This window comes from Pseudopipra pipra, chromosome 2 (genome assembly GCF_036250125.1).
Source record: "Pseudopipra pipra isolate bDixPip1 chromosome 2, bDixPip1.hap1, whole genome shotgun sequence".
Classification (NCBI taxonomy): Eukaryota; Metazoa; Chordata; class Aves; order Passeriformes; family Pipridae; genus Pseudopipra; species Pseudopipra pipra.
In genome coordinates this window covers 101492220-101519918 of record NC_087550.1, presented here as the reverse complement: position 1 = coordinate 101519918, position 27699 = coordinate 101492220, and the positions used below count along the sequence as shown (strand labels likewise).

The 27699-nt window shown below is 38.0% G+C and overlaps 1 protein-coding gene across 8 annotated transcripts in view; it reads right to left on the bottom strand.

Annotated features, from left to right (window-relative positions):
- Positions 1-27699, bottom strand: part of GLRA2 (glycine receptor alpha 2) — a 130148-nt gene that overhangs the window by 54980 nt on the left and 47469 nt on the right. For 7 of the 8 annotated variants that reach the window (XM_064646655.1, XM_064646661.1, XM_064646659.1 and 4 more), the window contains 3 exons: positions 26356-26438; positions 24209-24346; positions 21783-21997 (listed from right to left, as the gene is read on the bottom strand). In XM_064646655.1, the coding sequence (XP_064502725.1) occupies positions 21783-21997; positions 24209-24346; positions 26356-26438 (436 nt within the window). The remainder of the gene's footprint in view (positions 1-21782; positions 21998-24208; positions 24347-26355; positions 26439-27699) is intronic. The other variant, XM_064646658.1, reaches the window with a different exon arrangement.

Sequence of the window (27699 nt, the reverse complement as noted above, 5' to 3'; positions counted from 1 at the left end):
CCAACACAAAAGCTTCTGGCTTTCCAAGGAGCAATGTGGAGTGATCAGGGATTCCTTCAAATGGCATTTACCTGCAGTCTCCTTCCAGCCCCTGCTGCTGAGACTACACATTTGCCATTCTCATTTGGCTTCCCCTTCTATAATAACCCGCAGCAGATGTTTGATGTTTCACTCAGCACTAACTAGAGATGCATATTGTTTTAATTTCCATCAGTGAATCCCTCACACTTTCAAAGTCTTTTTTTCATGTATTTTATTACTCAGTTGATATTCAGCACAATTAAAATATCCATTTCACAGAGGCTGTTCAAAATGTGTACTGAAACATGGATTTTCTCTTTCTGAGAAAAACATTACTAAACTGACCATGCAGCCTACAGAAGGGTTGCCTTGGCTGCACAGGGTTTTAATATAATACCTGCTGAACATAATGGTGGCAGATCTTTGGTTGGAGCCACTCCAGGACAAACCAGAAGGAGTCCCATCAATGCTGAGGAAGGACATAATTGTATCACTGAGTTTCCTAGCACTGTTTTTAGTAGCTGAGACTTGAAATCTACTGCAATTCAGCAGAAAGCAAATAAACAACAGCAGAGGAGTTGCTGCAGCCGTGATGGGCTACAGATTCAAAAGGATTGTGTTGGAGATGAGTTCTCTCTTACTAGAGCAGATGATGTTCCTGAGAAGATCAGATTGGTGTGGGGATGAGAGACCTTTTCTAAGCATAATGCTGACAGGAGGCATCACAACCCAACAAACCAGCACACATACAATAAAGGTGCCTGTTTAGCCCTTCTACTTTTCCCTGAGGTGATTCTTTGCTCTTACCTCTGTCATCCTGACAGTCTGACCTAGAAGGGCTCTGGTCCCCATCTCAGAGGCTGCCTCACCAACTCAACTCTCAGCTGATCTGTGGTCATGAAGGAGGAGGTGGTGAGGAGGTCCCCAAGACAGGTAAGAACCAGATGGAAAAGTGCACTGTGGTACAGGTGCCTTTGTCTTTCCTCAGTCATGTTTTCCTAAAGTGCTGATCTAACCCTTTTATGGCAACAGAGCCAATGATCCTCCATCCTCCCTACTTTAGCTTAGTTGAGAGGGTGCTGTAAAGGGACAGCACAGGGTGGCAAGATGTGGGGACAACATGGTCCAGAGAAGCTTCTAGGGTGAAACTGTAGGTTGTCAAGAAGGGAACTGGAAAGCACCTTCAGTTAGGAAAAAGAGAACTCTAGATGCAGTCACACCTTTTCCTCTGATTACCATCTCAGTTGGAGCAACGATGAAGAGAGGGAAAAGTTCTGTGGCAGTGGATGGTATCGCAAAGACAAAGAGGGCTTCAAAAGGCTCCTTAAGACTGGCTGCTGTGTAAGTGCCAGATTGATGCATATGTTTACACATGTGAGTCAGGATAAGCTGCCTTTTACTTTCAACTGGAAATACATAATCAGTTCCAAAGGAAAATGGTTCTCTTTTTGTCTTCTTGTCTGCTCTCACATTGGAAATTATGTTTTGTCCTCCCTCAAAGCACTTAAGTTGGTAGTTCACAGCACATAGATTTTAGTCAAAAATTGACTTTATCCTAATCAAGCATGTGTAAAATTATTTTTCCTACATTTAATAATAATATCAAAAAGGTAAGTATGCCAAAAAATTAACAGCTACTGCCTTGATACAGTGATGTGGGTTAAATTTCATTACTGATATTGTTTTCTTATAAAAGCAGCAGTTCAGTCTGTCCATCCCCCCCAATATTTGCTTGAATTTCTGTCCCAAGGAAATAATATATGTTCAGAAAACAATTTTCTCACTAAGAGCTGTGTATATGCCCCGAATAAGGAAATGGGCATAAAAAGGATTTAGAGAAAGTTTCTCACTATGGAAAGGGTTAAAAAGATCCAAATTTTATGAGTTTCTGAATACTCTTCCTCCAACAGACTTTCAGCACAGTAGCTGCCACAGCTCAGTGTTCCCACAGGTAAGATTATCCTTTCCATTGTCCATCCCACTAGGCACTCCCCCTGTACTCACACACAGGCAACACTGGAGCTCTTTCTTCCAGAAAGTAGAACTTTATTGATTTGGGGAAAGCAATATATAAACTTCAGGGTAAGAATTTATTTAACTTCTAAGTTTCTAAGAAAAGTCATGAAGTATTGTTAAAAATATTATTTATAGTCAGGAAAAAATACTCAGATGTCCTTATAGGGCTATTCTATACTTAAATCATGAACACAAAGGCTAATCACCAGCAGACATTCTGTCTGAGTTTGTAATTTCTTTGAGTGGAGGCAATGGGCAACTCACTTTTCCTTTTCAGTATTTCTTAGGGCCTGCACAGTTATTAAAAATTCATGTGTGCTATTGTCCTAATGGTTCGAAGAGGCACAAATCCGTCTGACAAACAGAGGTGAGTGATGCTGTTCATGACACTTATGTGAACTCTTGCCTCTCTCAAGGTGTTTTCTGCCTCAATCCTTGTGATTTGTTCTATCCGGCTCAGCTGTGGGAACTCAGCAGTTAACATGGCTTATTTTCACACCTTTGTAAAAGTCACAATCAAAAACAGTAGGACCTCTTCCCTGAGGGCAGGGAGAGGGACCAGCACGTTTCAAAATAGTTGTTCTTTTTCTCTAAAAGGTGAAGTCACCAATTATTCTTGTCCCTTCACACAGGGCTTCTTTTGCATGATAAGCTTTAATTACCATAATCTAAGCCTCAGTTTCCTTTGTCATCCTAGCTACCTGCAGTAGATAAGTTCCCTTCTAAAGTATTTAATGTGAGTGGGCAGGACTAATTCCTTACACAGGCTAAAAATATTTGCTCTCTTAATGCCATGGTAGGTTCTGCCCATAAGAGGATTAATTAAACCATGTCTGTGAATATTCAGATATCATGGCCACCAACCACAGAGCACATAAGCACATACATACAGTGAAACAAATTACTGTCTCCAGAGAACTGTGTCATTTTATCTGCCAGCTAACTTATCCATACAGGTCCTGTTTGTCTGGCTCTTAAGGGAATGCAAAGAACCTCATCCCAGTTTTGGGTCCTTTCAAGCAGGACTGAGTCCTAGCATGCAGGAGACATCAGGGAGCGCTCCGGACTTCTCCTGCTTCTGCATGGACCAGGAGGATGCCACGAGATGTCTGTCTGGGCCTCCTCAAACATAGGCTACAGGAGACTGCATCTCACTGGGCAGCATTAACCCACACTTCATCAAGGAGTATTGCAGATGATTTTACAAACCAGTTGTTGCAGAACTGAGGAGCCACCAGCTGTTCTCTGTGGGACAAGGTGTCTCTGAAACCTTAGGACACCCATACCTTTTTTTTTTTTTAAGGTGGTCATGCAATAGCAGGCTGGCCAGAGCAGAACAGAGAGCAGCATTGGCTCACCTCCTGTCCGTCAGCTTGTGACTCTGTTATTTCACTTGAATGGGACTGGAGTTCACAAGTAACCTTCTCTGATACAAAGCCTAGAATGGATCTGTTGTGCTTTAACCCCAGCTGGCTGCTAAGTACCATACAGCTATTCATTCACTCCCTCCTCCACACTGGGATGCAGAGGAGAATCAGAAAAAGGTAAAACCCGTGGGTTGAGATAAGAACAGTTTAATAATAGAAACAAAGTAAAATACTACTAATAATCACTATAGTAGTAGTAAGGGTGGGGGGCTGCAGGGGGGAAGGAAGGGAAGAAAGAGGGGAATAAAACCCAAGAAAGATAAGCAATGAACACTACAGCGGCTCATCATCCACTGAGTGATGCCCGAACAGTCCCTGAGCAGCAACCACTGCCTCCCAGCCTACTCCCTTCAGTTTATATACTAGACATGAAATTCTGTGTATGGAATATCCCTTTGTTCAGTTTGGGTCCGCTGTCCTGGCCCTGCTCCCTCCCAGCTTCTTTCTCACCTACTCTCTGTCAGACCATGGGAAATGAAGAAGTCCTTGACTTAGGGTAAGCATTAGTTTAGCAACAACTAAACCATCAGTGTGTTATCAACGTTATTCTCATACTAAGTCCAAAACACAGCATTTTACCAGCTATTAGGAAGAAAAGTAACTCTATTCCATCTGAAACCAGCACTCTGGAGACAGCTAAGCAAACAGATGTTCTCCTAGTTAGTTTTGGTTGAGAATTTACTGTCACTTATCACAGACAAACTAGAGAAAAGAGAATTGAAATTCTTGTAAAGTAATTTATCCACCTGAATTTCAGCTCTGGATCACATCTTAGGACAAATGAAAAAGGGAGGAAATCCTGAAAAATGCCCTTATCGCTTTTGTTGGTGCCTATGCTGTCATTGTCTGTATAAGTAATACGTGTGTTTACTGATTGCAGCTACCTGCTTGAATCTATCAGGCCACAGAGAGCTTTATTGCAAAAGCTGGCAGGACAATGTCAAAGGGTTTCAACGCAGAATGTGAAAAAAAAGAGAATGCAAGGAGAGGCCAGTAATCTCAGCAAAAACCAGATGAGAGTAAAACCATATCCAGGACCATTACACAAAAAAGTACAATTTTGAGTTTTACGAAGGAGTAGTTCTATTTTGCCTGGTCACATAAAGAAGGTATTATACAAGTGTTGGTCATTAAAATGCTATATAAAGGCATAAAGTTAGCCTGCCATTCCCACGCACAACTGACTTGCCCATAGAACAAGTTAGCCCCTTTTACATGGCATCTGTCTGTAGTCCTTGTGTAATTGCTTGTTCACTGTAGTTTCTAAAACTGGAATTTACTGATTGTTTTCTGAAGTATGAGCATGCATGTGTAATATTCTGAAAATAAAAATTTTGTCTTGGAAATACTTGGAGTAAAATCAGACTCAGCAATCTCTATTTCACGGTTTTGTTCTGCAGCCTGCTAGTTATCCTGGGATCATGAAACAGCATCCTGTCCCTAGGAAACCTTCCTGAATTGGACAAATCAGGTTGCATAAACAAACAAAAAGATTGTGCTAAAAAAATCCCTCAGTAAGGTCAAAATCCATATTCTCCACCAGAGAACTTGGGTGCTTGGCTCCACGAATATAAGTCCAGAGCAGCACTTTGGCTTCTGTGCACTGCTGGAGAGTAAAGAGTAGTTGATATCAAAACCTTCTTGCATCTTCTCCAAGAGCCATAAATGCCAGGTAATCCCAAGGTCAGTGAAGCTTAACTGAAACAAATGTGAAAGATACACTGGAAGGAGCAGATCTCCAGAAGCACATGCTCCAGTGTATTCTCATGTATTGATATGCCTCACCCAGAGAGTGATAGTGGAGATGTCCCTTATGCACATCTCCTGAACCTGCCAACACGATGTGAAAACCCCATGAAGATAAACCCTCTCCAAAGCAGTCACAGTTCTGTACGTGGTCACAGCTGGAAGCCCTGCAAAAACCACCTTTCTCACAGTATCCTGGCAACTCTGAAGGGAGTGTGCTTATGTGGGAGGGAGGTGAGTTAGGAGGGGCAATGATGGGGGGCTCTTTGAAAATATTTGTATAAATATGTTCATTTCAGGTTAATTTCTACAAGTGACATGTAAGGTACAAGGACAGACTGCTTTGTGCTCTTTTTTTTCTTTTTTTTCCCACAGCAGCTTTGGCTTTGCATGAAACCACCAATTTGCAGATTTTCAGTCAAGTTCATACAATCGAAAATGACAGTTAAAAGTAAAAAGGATGCAAGATTATTACTTTCCTGCAATTCAATTCTAACACTGAAATCCCAGTTGCACTACTCTTATCTACTGTTATTGCTGGGCATTGGTAGTGCTGGTGAAATATTTAAAGGCTTTTTGTGATGTAGCAGTAAGCAGAATTGTTGAACATGTACAATAGCCTTGATAAAATTCTCAGAAGAGGGGAATGCTTTCTGCAATTGGAAAAGTATATGCTTGTTTGTCAAAATGTAATTTCATTTCTGGTCACAGAATTCTTGCACTTCTACCCATTTCTGACAGTCTAAATTACAAAATATTCTGATTTTATGACCAAATTCATGTATAAACAATGACATCTGAAAATCTAAATATTTGCATATGAAAAATCATGTGTCATGTGACCACTGCTAGTTTTAGAGCTAAACTTTTGCACTGGAGATTATCTAGTAGAATAAAATAAAAGCAAACATTTTCACAAGATGAGCATACTGGGAACTGACTCTGTGGTTTCACAGAACTGTTTTTCTTAATCAGCAAAACCTACTGCTGTTTTAGGATCCTGGATTGCAGAAATGGCCAAGAGACAACACAGAGAGATGGTGAATCACATAAATGATTCTGTGAATAGCGTTGACATATTAACTGCAGGTTCCATCTAATGAAGCACTGGAAGTAGCAAGAGCACACACAACAACATACATGTCAGCTTTCAAATTTGGAACAAACCAAAAATCATTTAATAAGGAAGGGCTACCACATGTTTTCTGGGGTATGGTTTAGCTCTTTGTTCTCCTGCGACCTCTACAGGTTTTTCTTCCAGCTCAGACTACATGTCCTGCGTTCTCTTGGAAGGAGCCAGTAGTGCATTACGGAAGACAATAAAGCATGTGAGATGTCAGGGAAGGACAAAGAAGACTATGACACAAGTGATTCCCAACTTTCCTGATGTAATTCCAATAGTGTATCCAAATGGAAACACTTTAAAAGTTTCTTGGATGTTTTTATTCTGAGTCACCTGAAAAAAAATCCCTAAATTTTGCACTAAAAGAAGATACTTATCTACAGAATGTTGATTTCATTAAAAAAATAAATCTTCTGTTAAAAAATAAATGTACTCAAACAAGGTCTCCAGCTGGTAAATTAGTCAGAGGTTTTGCATCAGTTTAAAGGAACTGAAGATTTAGCATCCACTCCAAAAAGCAGATTTCGGTTTTATGGTGTGTGCTAGCTCCATACGTATGAAAGTTTCACAGATCTGATAATACTGCAGAAGTTAACCAGTAAAGCTCTGCTTTTTATTTTCTCTAAGGCTGTACAATCTCCCCACGTAGCCTGCTGGGCACACTAGAGCAAAGGACTCAATTAAAACCTTTGTATTAGATTCTGGGACACACTTGTAACCTTGTTCACGTACTGAACTCTAAATGCATTTACAGAAAAAACAGCAAACAAAACATGACCTCAATGAGTAAGAAACCCTGACATTATTATCTAGACTCAAGCATTGGTCTTCTGCACAGAGGGAGAGAGACCTTCTGCGTCAGACTTGCATTTGCCTCTCCCTCCTTCGAACATGCATAATCACAGTGACATCCACAAAGGCCTGAAAATCCACCATGTGAATGAACGTGACCCAGAGCTCTCACAGAACATTGTATAAATGCTCTGTGTGTAGCAGACTTATGTATAAATGGAAAAATGCCCTTGGTATATCACTCAAAGTGGTGTAAGAAAACCAATATTGGCTCCAGTCAGTATGAAATGCAACCATTTTACAAGTAGGAGGATTTGATAAGATTAGTAGATGACTATCCATTCTTGAAAAGCTTAAGTCATTTTTATCTAGAAATGGTTGCGTTGAAGAAATGACTAACTAACATCAGCCTTTTTCTCTGATTTCCTCCTAGAATGCCAGTTTGTGTTGAGAATTGATTTTTTAATCCACTGTGAAGTCACATTTCAATTATTTTTACTTTTTATGTATTCAATTTTCTTTTCTAATTTACAGCCCCAAGAGTCAAACTGAGTCTTTGTGACAGTGCAATTCTTTGCCTAGAAAACTGGAACAGGAGACTGAATTATGCGCTGTGGGCAGCCCCACTGTCTCTATGCAGGATCTTAAGAGTCACCTCCTGTAACCTATTTGTCTTAAAGATTAACAAATGTGTAACAGACTGTAGTGAAACAATGGTTTGGATACCACCTCATGTACAATTCATCCATTCTAATCCCTGTTGGCCCTGCATGTGAAAAAGAATGAGAAGGAAAAAATTAATTAATTTTCCTAAATTAAATAGGTTTGACCTTAATCACACACAAATAGTAGATGTAGGTAAGAAGATTCTTGTACAGTCACTTGTCAGGAAAAAAAAGAGTGTAATGTTTTGAACATTCCTGTACTATGATACAATTTTTACTACTTTTCATATTGCGTGTTTGGGATTGGATTTACGTCAAACCACTTCAGAATCTGACTGTCACATTGGTCAGCCTGGCTTCCCTTGTTGGTACTTGAAATGAGCAGTTCATCTAACCTACCTCACATACATATCTGAGTGTCAGAAGAAACTGGCAGTGGAAGTGCCTCTTTCTCTCAGAGAAAGACAGTCAACAACAGCTTTCAACCACCTCAGTTTTGACAGCTGGATCTCAGTGTGTGTTTACAAGCCTGTTATTTACTTTTTGATTTAAAATTAGTGGTGAAATATACATACATATAATAAAGTAGCCATCATTATAAAAGTAGAAAGAATTGCTCTGGCTTTCTCTGGACAATTTCAGAAATGTAAATGCAAATGGAACACAATTTCTTTCCATTATGGGCTATTTTACTCTTTTCTCAATCTGTTATTACAAACGACACCTGAAAAATAGCCCTCTATTCATATGCTTCACATACAGCTATATATGAATGTTTTCAGTGCATATATAGAATCATAGAATCATAAAATTGTTAAGGTTGGAAAAGATCTTTAATATCATCAAGTCCAACTGTCAACCTAGCAGTACCACCATGTCTGCTATGTTCTCAAATGCCACATCCATCATTTTTTGAACACTTCCAGGGATGGGATTCTACCACTTCCTAGATGGTCTATTCCTATGTTTTGCAACCCTTTACATGAAAAAAAATTTTCTAGTATCTAATCTAAACCTCCCTGGGTGCACCTTGTGGCCGTTTCCTCTAGTCCTGTCACTTGTCACCTGGGAGAAGAGACCACCTGGCTACAAATTCCTTTCAGGTAGTTGTAGAGAGTGATGAGGTCTCCTCTGAGCCTCCTTTTCTCCAGGCTAAACAACCCCACCTCCCTCAGCCATTCCTCATAAGACTTGTGCTCCAGACCCTTCACCAGCTCTGTTGCCCTCCTCTGGACTCGCTTCAGCACCAATATCCTTTAGTAGTGAAAGGCCCAAAACTGAACACAGGATTTGAGGTGTGGCCTCAACATCACTAGGTATGTACATCACTAGTTGATTTTAAGCTATAACTGTTGAGGGTCTTGTTATTTATTTCCTCCTCTCTTTTCACCCTGCCCCATATGTTAAGCAGTTTTTTCTTTTTTCCTGTACATTTTTCATCTTACATGGATGGACAAATGACTCACTACATTAGTACGGTTCCTCAAATCTAAAAGCAGTTCTACATTTTAAAATTTTCACTTTTTTTAACATTGTCTTTATTCTCTGTAATTGATACTAAAAATTATTGCCTATCTGCTTTGCTCATGAAGAGCTTTTTCTCTTCTCTGACTAATGCTGTCACTGGAACTTCGCTGTCTTATAATTAATGAACCTCATAAACTTCTCTTTTACAAGTTCTATACTGATCCACATTGTTCCTATTGGATACTACAAAGACTTGATTTCTTACAAATCCTGACTTCACCTCCCCCATACTCCCAAACCATCAGTTGTTTGGCTGGCTGGGGCCCGTGAGGCTCTCAGGCAATCACACCTTTCCCAACTGCCCTAGACCCTACTGCAATTTAACTGGCTAAATGAACATATACTGCTGTTTTTCACAACACTTTCTGATACTCCCTCTAAGTCACTACTCATTTTAATTGAACTTTTCCATTTTTATTTCAATTAAGTTCTCTTATTCCACAAATGATAAAAAAAGTCATGGAAACTTTCACAGTCTGCCTTTCTGTCCTTATTTACATGCTGATGCTTCTTCAGCTACAGCTTTCTCTGTAAGCTTCCTCCCACTGAGGATTAACCCTTTACAATCAGCTGGGCTTTCAGAAAGCAATACCTTGTCCTGGTTTACATGGCAAAAGCATGGAGTGTTGCACATATTTTCCTATTTACTAAGTATTTTACAGCTATGCAAGAGTTAAGAATGTTAGTAACTGGCATTGAATAGGCAAAATTTCATTTTTAAAGCCCTTCCTGTCATTACAGGAGAAGTAGAATTAGGCATTACTATTGAAAATCAAAAAAAAAAAAGCCAAAAAGGAAATAAAAAAAGGTAAAACCAGAGGAAAGTGAAGACCAATAAATAGGCCCCATAAGGGGTATGGAAAGGGACAGCAATGGAGCATCAGCTATGCAAAGCTGTGGGGAAAAGGGGAATATGACTACTGAGTCTATAAACAGAACAGAGGAGGAGGAGAAGGAAGAAGAAAGCTATATTAAGCACTTCCACTGTAGCATAGTTGTGGTTGCTACATTTTAAAAGATGTATTGGCACAGTGAGAAAGATACAAGATTGAAGGCTGAAGAAGACAATGAGAGACAAAAGAAGCTCATTCTGTGCAGTTTACAAAAAACAAAGAAAATAAAAAAAAATTTGTTTGATTTCATCGTAGGATTTCTTGAATGAAAAAAGACACTGGGTCTGGACAGCATTTGTAGATCAGACAAGAATTGAATCCCATCTCTAAAAACATTTCCCTTTAAGACTGTGCCTGTGTAGTTATTGAAATAAACTTCCAAATTTAATTTTCAAAACAAGACTGCACACTTTTAAAGACACATTTAAGCCAAATATAGAGTATTTATAGAACACAACTGTAATAGAAATTGGATGCAAAAAAATACTGTTATCCTGGAAGGTCACATTGTCCCTTCTGGACTTGGAAAATTATTTCTACAAGTCACTAAGCCACATCAGAATCGAAACAACAGGCTAAACTATGCTCCAGTGGCTTGAAGCTTCATATGCTGGCTACAAAGAGCATGGCTGGAGCTCACTACGAGGCAGTTTGATTTTATTCTCTTCTTCTCAGTCTTTCAGTGCCTGAGATTGATCTTATGTAGTAAGGTTCTAATCAGTGCAATTTTCTCTGAACTCTTAATATTATCCACACTTGAAAAGTGCCTACCAGTATCTCAGCAAATGTTAGATCTGAGGGGGATGTCATTTTTCCCATCCCTGGGGATTTTTGACATTTCAGAAATGTCAAAATGTCTTCTAAATTAGAATAAAAAAAGAAAATGTTAAAAAAAGTCACAAATCACAAATTAATTTTTAAAAAATGTCAATTGAATAATTTCTATAATTTTCATTTTCATGTCAAAATTTTTAGATTTTTTAGATTGATTAACTTTTGATTTCCAAGTATTAAGGCAGTTTCAAAAAAAACCCATATGTTGGAGAAATCAGAAAGTGGTCTTTGGAAGTCAACATTAACTATCTGGGAAAATTTTCCAATAAATGAAAATATTCCAAAGTACCCTTTGCATAGCTTCAACAAAGGGACTTTTTTTTTACGAAAAGTAGTTCATCAGAGAAAATGTCTGACCACGCCTAAAGTGTTTGTCACTGCTGGAGCACAGATCTAATGCAATGTGTACTATACAGACAAAGAGGAGCTAGGAAGAACTATTTATTTGATTTTAGCTGGAAACACCAGAATTTTTTTTATCTGAAAATAGCATATCTGAAAATTCATTTTCATTCTCTTTTCAGGGTGATTTTCACTGCTTTTGAGAAGACCATCTCAAAAGAGTATAAATTTAAAAAAAAAAAAAATCAATGAGAACAACAGCTAGCAGCGCTAAGGATTTATTGTAAAAATCTTTCACAGATGGCAGACAGAGGAGCTGGATAAAATGATTTTGATCTCTGCTGTGGTCAACAGCTGCTATTGAGGTTGCTTTTCCTCAAGTAAGAGGGAACCACATCTGGAGGAAGTCAGAGTAATCATGGAAATCATGAATGAAACTGGCCAGATGAACTTGCCGTGAAGTGCACTTCCCATACTCAGGCAATTTTAATTAGATATGCCTTTCAGTTTGGGAAAAGTTTTTACTGAAACCTCATTAATGCAAGAAGCTAATCAACTCTTATAGCCGCACTCACTGAGAGAGGTCTACCTTTAAACAATTCACCATGAAATAATTTGCCAAGCTACAAGTCTTGCCTGGAAGAATGTGTAGTACACACCTTTTTAACTCGTTGTGAAACACCTGTCTCCTGTTCCAGTCAGTGTAGGAAACAATAAGAAGTGACTTCTATACACAGTTGTGTGGTTCACACTTAACACTTCTTGTGTGAGCAGTGTAGTATTTATCCTGATTCTAAAATTAGGGCACTAGAAAATGGTTTAAAAAAAATAATTCTCATTTCTTATTTACCAAGAAATCCCAACCACTACCCAGTTAGAATCAACACTACACCACTGCTAAAACATGAAAAATGAACCAAGTTCAGAGAGAATACTTAACCAATTAAGAGAATAATTATGTGTTTTTCTTCCCACTCACTAGATGGGACAGATAAAGAAAACAAAACATATAAAAAAGACCACATTGCTTCCTAGAGTAGGATGTTAGCCTTTTTGAGATACAGAAAAGCAATGCTGGGGTGTTCTTTTTCATATCCAGGGATAGATATACGCATAACTGAATTGCTCTGCACTATTTCTGTCGCATAGCTCAGTTATCCTTGACTTTGAGGACCTCTGGTAAGAAATAAAGGCATCAGCAAAGCCTGAGCATCTGAATGCTTTAGTTCACGTCATTCCCAGTGACAGGATTTTGTTTTCATTCTGAGCAGATTCTGTTTGTGCTAGAAGGTTCAGGAGACAGCAAAATGTAGCCAACAAACTCATAAAATAGATCCTGTCAGACAACTACGGCTTCCTTAAAAAAGCAAGTGAGTAGCTTGGTTGTTTGAATTAGAAAAAGCAACAGAACACACTGTATAACTCTAAAAAGCTTTTATTATAATCCTGACATTTGGGCTGCTTCACTTTCTTAATTTTTCATTTTCTCTTTGTCAGTTCTATGCAAATTTAAAGTGGTTTTAAGTCAGTTTTTTTATGAGGAGAGCACGCTCAAGCATAGACTGGTGTGCTCCAGGAGGTTAGTGCTCTCGTTGCTCTCTGTGACCATCTATATGGTTCCCTTGGAAATTAAGTCATGTTTTCAAGTTGATCATCCCCTAGAAACGGAGGGACATCAATGCCTCCTGACCACAGATAAATTTTAAAAGTAGCACTGTTAATCACATTTTAGTATGAATCAATCAGTAAAGTGTTTCGATTGCCATTACATACACAAAGGAAAATGCCCTTCTGCAGAAAAGAGACAGAAAATTTATATTGATGAAACGAATTAGGGTAACTTTTAGTTCCTTGGTAGACAACCTTATAGCAGGAAGATTTTCTTCCATATGTAACAAATATTGATATGTTCTTCTTATAATAGTGTAATTACTGATAATTATTTCTAACATAATTGTACCATCTTTTCTATGAATCAACGTACTGAGGAACGTTTCTTATGTGTTCTCCCTTTTTTGTAACTTATATTTTCTGCTGTGACTTAGTCACTTACATTTCTCTCTAGACATACTGAGAGTTCAGACTCCAGTTCTCCTGAGCATTAACCTTTGGTAGAACGAGGAAAGATAACACGCTATGTCTATTTCTCACAGAAGCTACTGAGGATCAAGGCCTTTTACTCTCATGCTCACTTCTTTTTGAGACAAGATATCTCAATTAACTCCAAGCTTCTAGGAAGAAGAAACAAGGAGAAAAAGAGATTATTTCATCAGAGTTTAAAACTTTAGTTTAAGATCTGCGAATAATGACACATTCTAGAATGCATGACTATACTTCCATGTCTTAAAAAACAAATTACATTGTTTTTTTGCCAATGCCTAGTTTAGAATTGTTTCATTTGCAAAGCTGATTTTAGCACAACAAAGACTATTGTGCCACACTATTGGCAAATTAAAGTCATAGTTATGTCACAACACAAATATTATATGTAAAAACAAGACACAATGAGACACTTAATTCCTCCTCCTGCAGAAGTTTGTTTGATGCATCCATGAAAAAAAGTAAATTGTCTCTCTCTGTTTTCCTTGGAGGGGAGAGAGAAAGGAGAAGAAGAGGTTAATAATTCTAGGTATCAACATCAACAAGAAATATTTTTTTTCATTAAAATGTTTCCCAAAGGAAAAAAAAAAAGACCTGTCATTCAAGTAACAGAATTCAAAAGGTTCCACTGTCACTCATAGACAACTTCTGGGAGTAAGATGTTAATGGCCCAGCTGCCTCAGCAGCCACGTGCTGTGTGCACTGATGTTCAAACTGGAAGGCCACAGCCTTAAGGTAAACTGCAAATGAAAGTGGTTTTCCCAGACTCCAGGGGGTCCCATCAAGATTATTTCAAATGAAATATTAACAGAAGATATTCATAAGTAATAGTTCTAGATGATCTAATAGAGTCAAGGCTTGCAATTACTTGAAACGAATGAGCCACAGCAGCGTACGCCATTGCTTCAGAGAGGGTTTGCAGTGCTTATGTCTGTGGAAGAGCAGCACTGAGCACTCCTCAGAGAGACACTAAAAGCCACCAGAAAGTCCTAGAGGGTGTGACAATGAAGCCGAAGAGCTCCAGTACCATGCCAGGGTTATGAAACAGCCGGTAGACTGGTGTGCACAACAACTTCAACTCTTCCCTGATGTTGAAACAGGCTCTGCTGAATGCCAGCCCTCTCAGATGACTGCATTATAAAACCTGCTGAGGAAGTGCCAGAAGTACTCAAACCACATCCCAGAGGTATTCAGACACATCTTATTGCATACTTTTAGCTGTCACACATGAAAGCAAATTACTGTTTTTGTTGTACAGTAAATACCACTGTCTTCACTACAAAGAAAAGTAAACTTTAAAGTTTACGTGAGTACAGTGGGAAAGGTGACCAATTTAATCAGTCATTTATTTTTGACTTTCATAGAGTAGAATCTGCTATAGATCCTAATGTATTAGTCTTTATCAGTAGTAATCAGACAACATACCAGTCAGTATCTCATCAGTCAGCTTTGCTCAGAATGAAGGTAGAGGGAATCACTAGAATCAATACATAACCGCTGTAAGACCCAAAGATTGTCCAGGGCACCATACATCTGTGGCCAAGCTAAACTGAATAATGTGACAATTTCTAGCAACAGATTTAGGTGCTCTCTTTAAGATCTACAACCTTCTTCCTCCTGCACTTCTCACAAGAAGCATGGATCATGCTGGTTTTCATCTTTTTCCTTGTGCAGCATACTGAAGACTTCAGTTGTATAGAACTGGAAATGGCTGCAGAACGGAAAAAAAAATTTCTTCCTATTATGGATGCATGATCACAGCATATATAACTGTGCCACATCTCATCGAACATTGTTCTAATTGAGATTTCTGCTCCCAGTGAAGCTGTAACTACACAGGCTAGCTCTGTAAGTATCTACCTGAGTCTCAGAGGTGCAAAATTTGCAAGAAAGGAAAGTGTCTTTTACAAGACCAGCTGCTGTAGGTGGAAACAGCAGAGAAGTTTATGGGCACTACACGTTCTTTTAATCAGGGCCGAGCATGTATTTTCAAGTTGGTATTAACATGGCCACAGTGCTATTAATATTTGAAGTGGCTAGGAAGTTCTGTCTGGTACCTCAGGTATCATCTGATACATGTATCACATCTCCCATTGCAATTCAAACACTCTCCTGCCCTCGAGCACAAACACAATATCCTGCCTCAAAACCCTTCATGAGAAAACATAATTAAAGGGAGAAGTAAGAATAGAGAAATGGAATATGAAAAACTGTAGAGTAGAATCAGAAAACACATTTTCTGAACTATAAGATATAAGCAGGTGCTTATAAATTTCTCGACAGGAATTTTTTATAGTATTTTATGGGACTATTTATTTTACACACAAAAGTATATATTTAGTCACAATCAGTTTGTATTCAATTAATTGCTTCATTATGTGAAGAAATACTTACTTAAAACCCTTTTTTTATTTTGGAAATCTTTTGTTGAAAAGTAGGTTGAGTCTACGTGATTTCCTTTGTTATGTAGTATAGAACAGATCTTTATATCCAGATTCAAATACTGCACAAAATGGATATTGAAAACATTGTCTTTATACAAAATTTAGTTGTCAACCCCCCAAAAAAAAGCATTAAAGCAGGTTTAATGATCATTTAATATAAATAAAAGAAGGAATATATGTTGTATGTTAAAACTACAATGTGAAGGGAAAAGAAAGTTGTGTAAGAATGCTAGAAATTAACAAATGAAGTGAGTGCTAAAATATTTCCATGTAGGCACATGACTGAAGAATAGTTCCTCATGGCTTCCTGACCATGTAGCCTGACTTCCCAAGAGTTTGGACAGGATACCCTCTTTTAGAAAACTGACAATTAATAGAACATTTTTCTTTAAATCAGCTCAAGGGTCCTGAACAAACTTTTTAAAAGTGTACATTTGTTTGTAGTACCCCTATCAGGATACATAAATATGTGATGTAGAGCAGACATACTTCAGTATCAAGGTAATGTTTTTGGACCATTATGTCTCCAACAGGAATTTGCAAATATATAATAAAAATAGAGTTGTTTTAATTATTTAAGCAGTGTGTAAAATGCTCGCACACCCACATAAACCCAGTGTCAATTAATAAATCTCATGATTGCCAAATTACTCCTATATTTCCTCTTCAGATCCTGAGACTAGAGTAAAAGTAATTTGTCAAAAAAATTGCTTCTATTCCAAGTTACTTCATTATTGCTTTTTCACCATAATGCTGCACCAAAACATATCATCTCTGTGCTTTGCTAATGAAAGAGTAAAATATCCCCTTAGGTGCTCTACTTCCTATGAAAACAAATGAACAAAATCATCACTGATAAAAGCCTCTATTTCTTTGTCCTTATTGCTATTGTTCCTAATTTCTTCTTTTTCTTTTTTTTTTTTTTTTTGTTTTGCACAATGGTATAACTTCAACCTTAATTCAAAATAACTAAAAAAAGAAGTGCCATATTCTTGGATCTTCTTTACTTGATAACTTCTGGCATTCAAAAAAAGGAGAGACTGGTCTGCCAAAAGCCCAAGAATCTTTAAAAGTCTCCAAATATGCTGAAGATAGTAGATGACACATAAAAGCAGTCATTTACTGCCAAAGGGGATAGAATTCATTGACTTTGGTTTTGCAAGTCTCTGCACTTATTAATGTTTTTATAAAGAATATAATGCTTTTATTGCATTTGGTAATGCATTTAGTGATTCAAAAAAAATGAAGTGAATGGAAGGACTTCCAGAGGTTTTGGTGAGCTTTGAACGAGACTTTTTTTCTGCACAGATTGTTCCCTGGGGAAAAAACATGCATTCATTAAGCCCTGTGCATTAAGGTAACACAGTATGAATGCTTTGCAACTACATAAAATACAGTTGCTATCACTCACTTGACTTAAAATATCCTCCAATGTTTTGCTCTATGGCATTAAAAGTAATTCATTTCCTTGGACTGTTGTTGCTAAGGTTTGGTTTATATAAGTGTTTTAAGAAGAAAACAATCTAAAAAATGCACAACTAGCACAGCAGAGAACTCATTATTCTTTCAAATGCTTCTTTTGAAAATGCTTTAAAACTTTTTTTCTGTTGATTCAACTGAAGGAGAGCAATTTACAAACAAACAGAATAGCATGAAAATGGTTCTTCAATGCTTTGAAGAATTGTTTTGTAACACCTCAACAATTCTGCACTGGACCTTGACATCCTCCCCTTTACACCCTCAGCTTACATGTAGCTGGGACCATAAAATACGTAAAGACATATTCAATGTCTAGGTGTCCCTTATGACGCCCAGACAATCCTCAGTCCATATTTTGATGAATGCATGTTGCTGTTTCGGTCCATGGGTCTCATACTTCCAAAAAGCAAGGATGCGCTGAGCAGTGCATGGATGTATGGTCCGTTACATCAGATTCCTAATTTGTGTGACATCTCTGCACAGATGAAGTCCAGCAAAACCTGGGTGCAAGGGATCTCCCTGGCTCATGCACAAGACTGGCACAGAAAGCTCAGGGATTCTCGAGGATTTCATTACAGATGCGTGGTCACACCGATCACCCAGCTGGAAACCAGGATTTCTGCTTAGCTGGCTGATGGGCAAAAGCCACTGGTGTAGCTGGGTGCACAAACATCTACCCAGCCAAAGTTTCTGAGTGGAAAGTGATGACACAATCAGAGGAATTCGGACATAGAGTGTCAGACTAGGGTAAGACCTATACATATGAAAGTGTGGGAAGGGGAACCGATCACAGGAACCCTGCTATTTTGGATCACCGTTCCTGGGAATCCCAGAGATGGATCAGCCAAACTGGAGGGAGGGTATTCCATCTCAGCTTTGTGGGTGAGTTCCTTACCACTCCCCAACACAGCCAGCTAGGGTAAATCTGGTTACAGGACGCCTCGGTAACAATCACAAAATAATTTCATCACTTTAAAAGAGATTGGCACCACAGTGACTATTTCTGAATGATAACCCCTACACAGAAAATTATTATTTCATGTCCATAAAGGAGGCACGGTGCACTATTGCTCAGTTTATGCTAAAACTATGGAGGAAGAGAACCTTTCTGCATTCTGAAACAGGCACCGCAGGTCACCCTTCCTAGAACTGTAGCTTTGCTGTCATGTTAACTGTCTCATGATTTATTCCTGTCTTTGGTAGAGGAAGAAATCAACTTCACAGGATAATATTAAAAAAAGCATATTGATTTCTTTATTACTATGCTGCTAATATTGGAATTTGACCCCATAATCTTAGCCAGAATTTCAAAATACTAAAAATATAGTGATTCCACAGAAATACTACAAAATTTACAAAAGAAATATAATTATATTTGACTTAGAAGAAGCTTTCTAAATGTTTATCTTATGTGCAGCAAATATGAGCCTCAGATGGAATTAATTTCAGTCTTTCATTGTCTTTTATTTTCTTTTCTTTACAGCAGTCTCAATCTTATGTTTAATTTTCAACAACAGAGTGCCTAATGTCTGTGTTGCCATGACCTACTATTACGAAATCTCTGTATCAAAATGAATGCTAGTTATTAATATGGAAAAGAGCAGTTTTAAACAAACAGAACATTGTCATGCTATCTTATAACAGGGTTGAGAACAATATGTAGGTAATTACTTTTAAACAGTAACACTTAGTCATTTAGATAGTAACTTGGAAACAGGCAAAAAAATCCAAGGAATCTTATCACAATTCTTTCTTTTCTTTAGGTAAAGGAATTATTTCCTTTAAATCTGGTGAGTTTTGATGCTTTGTTGTTTTTTGTGATAAAAGTCTATGAAAATAGAAAAGAATAGAATGAAAGTCTTGGCATGAGACTGGGTAAATTAAAGGTAAAGTTAAACTGCACGAATCTTTGTTAATAAGAACAGGACATGAAGGATGAGGAAATTATAACTCTTGTATTCAAACCTAGGCTGCTTTTACAAAGCAAAGTTGCATCATTTTTTTCAGTATTTTTGCAAAAATAACTCTCCTGACATATCTTATTCTGTTAGATATTCATGCTCAGAGCAATTTTTAAATGGATATTTTACTGGCAGCCTAACTTCCTGTGTTTTGGCAATATGTAGACAGGGCTTTAAAAAACATTACTTTTAAAGAGGCATTTTGAGTTTTCAGATTTGACACTGATTTGATTGAATTCTTTTCTTATTTTATTTCTAAATGCATTTCAGCTGGACAGATTTTATTACATAAATTATAAAATGCAATTTTGGTATTAAGTTACAAATAAGGTTTTAAAACAGCTAAGTGCCTGCAACAGCAATAGCAACAAAAGTTTGCTTCTATGTGTAAGGAATCAGGTATTGGTGATATGGGACCTGTATGGTGCCCATGTTTCTTCAAGAGTCTGTGTCATCCGAGGTGGGAGTCAGCTGGCAGAAAAGGTAGCATTTACCTAGAACCACATTTTCAAGTCAACTGACGCACCTTCAAAAGTCCCCACAAGGATTAACTAACATACAGACATCAAAGCTATAAAATACAACTCAGCTGAATCACACAGTGAAATTGCAACAGCCAGGTGCAGCCTGACTATAATAAGTGTGTTGGGCTTTCTGATGAGATACTTCCTCTTAGTGCCTGTGTTGGCAAAGGAACACAGCAGAACAGAAGATGGAGTATGGACAGAGCATCACTGTTCTCTGACTGCTGCTGAGATAAATGTATTTAATCCTGAGGCTGGAGAAGAACCACTCTGATAATCAAATAGCCACAGTCAACATACTTTTTTGGTCTTCCCATTTCTCCCACTCAGCAAATATTTTTCTACTCAAACAAGACAATGCAAAAGGGAAAACATTTCAGCTGCATTAAAGGCTATGATAAAAACTCTTTCTAAACCTTTAATACTCAGGGCATGCTAACACCGTTGCGCCTCTTTTCAGGGTAAGCTTGCACAGTAGGAAATGTGGGTGGAAATCTCCACTACAGTGGCTGTACTATCTAGAATTCTTAAACCAGCTAATCTGTAAGAAACTTGGAATATATCACATGGAGTCATATTGTACATAGTCTTCAGTGACTCCGAACTCATTAGCTACAGAGCCTATATGCTCCTTGCCAAGATTATCTCTTTTTAGACTTTCTTTTCAGAATGTTCACTGATAATATTGACTGAATTGTCTGAATAAATATTTAATAAATTTCCCATTTGAAAATCTAAGTTAATATTTGAAAGGCTTTTAGTTTGCGTGGAAAATTATACTTATCTCCAAATAAACAAGTGAAGCTGAACCAAATGTTGTAGTCACCAGATTTTTAAGTGATACTTTCTCATTACTAACAAGAGTAACATAATCTGTGCTCTTTTTCAAGTTGCCCTATATGTGCTCCAGTTGAACAAATTGCAGTATTTAGAATGACTAAATGGGATACTGATTTCTTGAAATGGATCATGATACAAACACTCAAAATTTGTGCTTTTCATTGATGCTATGACCCCAGTCCCAGTGATGCTGTAAAAGTACTCTTCAGGGAGTATATCTCATAACTCCTTAGACTGTTGCAAACTGACCTAACTCTGAGCTCCCTTCCAGAAAATTGTATGAAACCTGAGCACGCATGTGAAATTCTGCTGGGAATGCTATCATCAGAAGCATTTGAGCTGTGCCTTTGTTGAAAAGAGCTGTCAGCCTGACTAAACAAAGAACCTCGTCTGTAATCGGTAAATCCATCTACAGCATCTGGTCAGGATTAAAAAGACCACAAAATTTGAATGAGGGGATATTTTTGTGCATAGACAGGATGAAGATCTTCAGATGACACTTGAATGAGCACATGGACAAATTCTGCCATGAAACAGAGACATCATCAGTTCTGCACTGAAAAGGTTCTCCAGAGAAATCTTCTAGGTGTATGTATGCTATATATATGTATTCTATATATATTTTTGAGGGGTATTTTTATATATCCATTGGGCTAAGTGCCATATCTAGAAACATCAAGATATGTGAAAATCTAACAGTCCAGAGAAGATCAGACCGTGTTTTTAAAGTCCCCAGTCTGAGAGAAATCCAGTCAGGTGTCTAAATACTTCAGAAAATCTGGTTTCTAAATGCTGAAAACTAAGTATTAAAGCTAGTGGAAGCTCATTAAAAATCCATACTGCTGAACTGTCCAACCATCCCACAAAACAGCAGCAACTTGTGCTAATACAAATACAAGGGTATTGAAACAGTTTCACATCACACTGTTACCCCATTCTCATGTATCCTTATCAGATGCATAGTTACACAGACCTTTCAGAAACTTAAAAAAGTAGCACAAATATTTCTCATTAATAACAAATTTTTGGTACAAAATTATTTCCTTACTTTTGGGAGGGAAGCTCTCGATCCTGAGCTTTGCGTGGTCATTGTCAAAACTGTAGTGATACCCAGTGCAACTCTGGCTGGAGCAGCATCCATGTTGATCCAGAAAGAAACCCAGGATAAAATGACAATCAGCAGGCTAGGAATGTACATCTGGATTAAATAGTATCCCATCTGACGCTCCAAATGAAACTTGACTTCAATGCATGTAAACTTTCCTAGAACATGAAATTACTTTAATAAATGCTTTTTGCACATTTTTATCTTGTTTTCTGAATATAAATTAGATGCATGGCCTGTTTCCTAACCTAACACCAGAAGCAGCTCCTGATACACAAACGCTAGTCAATCACTTGTTGCATGCTAGCTTGGGGAAAGCATGGCACAACTGAAGCAATCTGTGCCCAGTTCTTTATATTAACTGAGAAAATTAATATTATCACAATTGTTGTACCTCCAGACAATATAACGTCATGTTACTTTTCTCACTAAATTTAGTGAGCTTTTACTTTAGTCAACTATATTGTTTAGTATTAAAAGCGGACAGCATTTTGGTCTTTTAGTGACACCAGATTAAACAGCCATATTCGAACAGACAAACAGTGAACTGCTAGTGTTACAGTCCTATGGTAGATCACACTCCTTCTCATTCTGCTCATGTCATTTGCCTGTGTCTGTGGATTATGTCTCACAGCAGAATCAACTCAAGCTCTACTTTGAATTTTGCTAAAATTCTGACTTCAGAAAACCTAAAACAATCTCTCCTGGGAGGTGAGTGATTCTTCAAACAGCAGACAGCTGCTCCACAGTGTTGTGGAGAGCAGAAGTTTCCTGACAGTGGAGCTAGTTGCGCTGCAGAGGATGCAGAGCCCTGAGTTGCAACAGCTCATCAGTTACTAATGCAATCACTCTGCACTGCTCCCAGAATTACGAATTACTGAGGTTTAGATACTGTGAGGTCTCTCACTCTCCAGGCTGACTACAAGAGCCTGTCATTCCTGAAGTGTCATGCTAATGGTTTCAAAGGACCCCTTTTGTGTTGGTTGGTCAAATGCACGAAGATGCCTTGTTCCTCATTTGCCCTTTCAGGGGAAATTAGATTGTTTTCTCCTTTTTGTGATGTACCTGTATTTTTTTGCTAGTCTACAATGCTGAACAGCAAGAGTTGGCACAACGGAGAATGCAGAAGCTGTTTGACAAAGAAAGGAGTGGAGACAAACAGAATAATATCTTTTGACAGGACAGAAGTTCTAAAATGAGTGACTGGACCTGTGACTCAAAAGGCAAATGCTGAGACCTGGGTAGTGGCTGTTCCTAACCAGTCTGGCCATGTGACAGCAACGGCATGAGAGTAACCCAGTATGTCAAAGGCTCTCCAGCCTCTTGAAGCACAGCCTGGACAGTGAGTTTATGACAAGGCTCAGCAATAGATTTTATCCGTATTTTGATTTCACACCAAACCTGAAGGAGCATACTACAGAGAAGAGAGTAATGGGAGTGTCAGTCAAGAAGTTTTCCTTCCTTGGTACTTTGGGCTCTAAAATGAGAAGCTGCATTTATAAAAATTAAAAACAATAGTTTTTTTTTCATAAGAAATAAATGTGATTTTATTTTTAGTAGAGGCAGTACTTCTCACATTCTAATATTCACAGAGTGAAACAAACATATTTGATGCAACCAGATCGGCTCCTATGCTGAAATGATGAAAAAGCTATTTTAGATGAGAAGGATTATATTTAATCTCAGAAAGCACCCAGAAAACTGTTCTCTAAATGCTGTCCCTATTAAATAAACTCCAAGCAGCTAAATCAAAATTTTACAGAGTCCTCTCTTTTCTGTAAAGCTAAAGATAGAAAACACAGAATTAGAAACTTCTTAACAAGAAAAAACAACAGAGTATTAAACAAAAATTTAACTTCCCAACATTACGTATCTGTACACTATTCAGATCAGCAATGAAAACATCCTCGTTTCACATACTACATCTCATAAATTAGACCACACATAAAAGCTGGTGAAAATTTTATATTTTTTCTCACTGGCAATTTAAAATGCTGGAGAAATAAATCAGGTTCAGAAAAATCAGTACTTTAAAGTGATTCATCAATATTTACGAAAAGAGTTAGTTTGTTAAAAAATTTCATTTTAAGGATATCAACACAACTAGATTTTTTAAAGGTTTTAAATTCTTTAATGATTTTAAGGATATTAGAATACCTTTAATGAAATTAAAGAAAATTTGGAAACAAAATCTTTCAAACAAAAATAAAAAGGAGAAAATTTCTTTCTTTTCAAATTTAAAAATGCGTGGCTGATTTAAATTTTAATTCCAAATTCTTTTCTTTTTCCATTTAACCTATATTTTCCCTTTAAAAACTGACAATAGATACCACTGGAGAACTGATAGAAAAAAATAGAAAAATGCTCACCAGTGTTGTAATGCTTTGTGCAATAACCAAGTTCTTTATCTTCTTTCAAAATAAACTGTGGCAAGGTTAAACCCTCTGCTACTTGCACAGGTCCATCACTTAGCCACTCAAATATCAAATCATTCATAGTATATCCAACTGCAAAACAGAAATCAGAGTTTATTAGATGACAGCTGACCGGAAAACATAAAAAGCCAACGTTATTATGTCTGAGAAGCATGTCTTTTATTACAATATATGTTATCTCAATTATATTTTCAAACTGTATGATTAACAATAGCACTATTCCTGTTAGTTGCCAGTTGCTATTACTGCGCTATTACCGCACTATTACTTTATTAAAAGTGACAAGTAAACACCATTATGTTCTGAAATATTGCCCTGATTTGCCTCTAAAAAGTAATTTTGCTGGCCCATACAAGATGCTGTTTACACCTGAACTGAAGTTTCTCTGTGTCTATGTATAAGCCTGCATTTTGCTTTATTTTCATCATTATTTGATGATGGAGTTGGTATGCACCAAAAAACCAAGGATTTCTAGACTGCAGAATGCCAGTCCCTTATTGAAAAGAAAATGGCAACTTTTGTAAACCTGTGAACTTATCACTGAGAGATGTGGAGGGAAAAGAGAGGCATCGACTCACTGAAGTGTCTTTTTGACTGTACTGCTACATCTTCATGGCCAAATTAAATAAACTGTGTCAATCTCATGAAGTTCAACAAGGTCAAGTCTGAGGTTCTGCACATGAATCGGGGCAATCCCAAGCACAAATACAAGCTGAGTGGAGAGTGGACTGAGAGCAGCCCTGGGGAGAAGGACTTAGGAGTGCTGGTGGATGAGAAGCTTGACATGACCCAGCAGTGTGTGCTTGCAGCCCATAAAGCCAATTGTATATTGGCCTGCATCAAAACCAGCATGACCAGAAAGTCAAGGGAGGTGAGTGCCCTCCTCTACTCCATCCCACCTGGAGTGCTGCATCCAGCTCTGGGGCCCCCAGTGTAAGAAGCACAGTCCCATTAGAGTGAGTCTAGAGGAGGGGAACAAAAATAATCAGAGGGCTGGAGCACCTCTGCTATGGGGACAGACTGAGAGAGTTGGGGTTGTTCAGCCTGGAGAAGAGAAGGTTCTGGGGAGATCTTAGAGCAGCCTTCCAGTACCTAAAGGGGGTTGCAAGAGAGCTGGAGAAGGACTTTTGACATGGGCCTTTTTGTAGTGATAGAACAAGGGGTAATGGCTTCAAACTTGAAAGAAGGTAGGTTTAGATTAGACATTAGGAAGAAATTCTTTACTGTGAAGGTGCTGAAACACTGGAACAGGTTGCCCAGAGAAGCTGTGGATGCCCCATCCCTGGAAGTGTTCAAGGCCAGGTCAGATGGGGTTTGAGCAATCTGGTCCAGTGAAACATGTCCCCGCCTATGGCAGGGGGATTGGAACTAGATGATCTTTAAGGACCCTTTCAACCTAAACCAGTCTATGATTCTGTGATTTTGTGGGCACAAAATCATGTGGCAGCCCACAGTCCATACTCACACAGCTAAACCCCTTCTCCCCTCACTACAAAAAACCCCTCAAGATGGAGTGGTATCTACTGAATATTTGGAATGATCACTGGTATATGCCATTGTCTGAGCCCATCCTGGTTTTGCCTGTTTATTCCCTGGTCGAGTTGAAACAGTGCTGTGGTGTGTGCTGATACTCCAGTCCATGCCTTGGCTGTATTTAGCTTACCATGTTAAGTATATTAATAGGACCCCTGTTTCATCGAGTCATTTTTCAAAAGACTACAACCTAACTCAATGGGACACAGTGAATCCCTGGCTATGTACGAATTGCTCTTACTTTCCTGAGATTTAAAAATTTCTCCCACGTAGCATTGCTGTGGTTACCCCTGGAAGTGATGCAGCCCTGATGGGTGAGGTGATATGACCCAGGAGAGGGAAAGGGAACGGACCAGGAAAAGCACAGAAACAGGGGACCAACACGTTATGGTGATAAATAGTTAAAGCACTGTTCCTCCATTATTTTTTCCATACAAATTAGGAATATTGAGTCTCATCGCATAAATGTGACAACATAGATACTATCTAACCTCTGAATGTTAGGGTAAAATCATGTTATTTGATAGATAAAGCAATTGGACACTCACAGCTCTCTAGCTGCATTGTACATGTCTGCACATCCATAGGAAAATTCTTCAGGTCCATGGGACAGGATAAGGTTAAAGTAAGCCTAAAATTGGAGGGGGAAAAAATAAAGAAGAAAATGTTAGACATCTACAGGTTTTATCTAAAGCCCCATATTTAGAGTTTAAAAGGGTCAAGACCAAATCTTAGCACCTCAGAGGCTGGGTTCATCTCCCCTGGGAGCTTTTCAGCACATAAGAGCTGTGAAGACCCAAGTGTGTGAGCAAACTGGGTGCTCGCAGCCTCCACTGGCTGAGCTGAGCACAGAGGAGACAACAAGACATGTTCTCCACTAACATACCAGTGAATGTTTTATGTACAATACGGAACCAAATAATACAAAATAAATGACTGATCATGGGACAGATGTTTTTAAGCTTTATTTTGGAAAAGCAAAAGAAGAAAACAACAACCATGGGGTTTTTTCAACAGAGTGCTTTTGTTGTGTATGAGTCCCATTTCCAATCCTTCATTCTTACTGCTGAGCCACTAAAAGAAAGAAAAAACCACCATACAGTAAAAGCTAAAATCACATCACATTAAAGGAGTGCAGATAGAAGAAAGTAAGCCTAAAGGAAAAAAAATCATACAAAATATACTTGTCTTTTAATTTTTCAGTTGTTATTGTCCCAGAGAAAGCATAACTTTACTTGAATGGGAATACGTTTAATGTTTCTTTTTTTCTCCTTTTTTTTTCAGTTGATTTTAGCTTTCCACATTTAAGTGAAATCTGCTTCAAGACTTCTTTTCTGCTTTATTTCTTTTATTTTTTTGTTTGAGGAGAAGAAACCATTTTTAGCAAACCAGTAGGATGGCATAATTACAAACAACTAGCTGTTTCGAAAAACAGAAGTGTTAGGATTTTGGTTTAAATCATATCTTAAAAGTACGTTTCTATTTCAGATTACCTTCAGCACAAAAAACCACTTGGATACAAAGAAAGCAAATTAAAAAAACCCTCTGTCTCTATTTATCATTAAGGACGATAACAAGATTGTCTGATCTGAAGGGAAACTGAAACATTTACACAGTACAATGAGAATAAATTTTTAATTATGTCAGTGAACCCACGGGCCAGCTGTTTGAAAACATAACCTTGAAACTATGTCTTCTCATGGACAAATGTGATCTCTATGGAGAAACACTTGACTAAGTTCTATCTCCCAAGGCAATTTTTTGGTTCTTACCACATACAGCTGATTCAAGCTCTTTCAGTCTATTTCTTCATCATGTTAATTTTTGGGGATGGCCTGACTGGGCTTCTAGACCTACCATCCTGTCATAAAATCAGTATGACAAAAAGATGA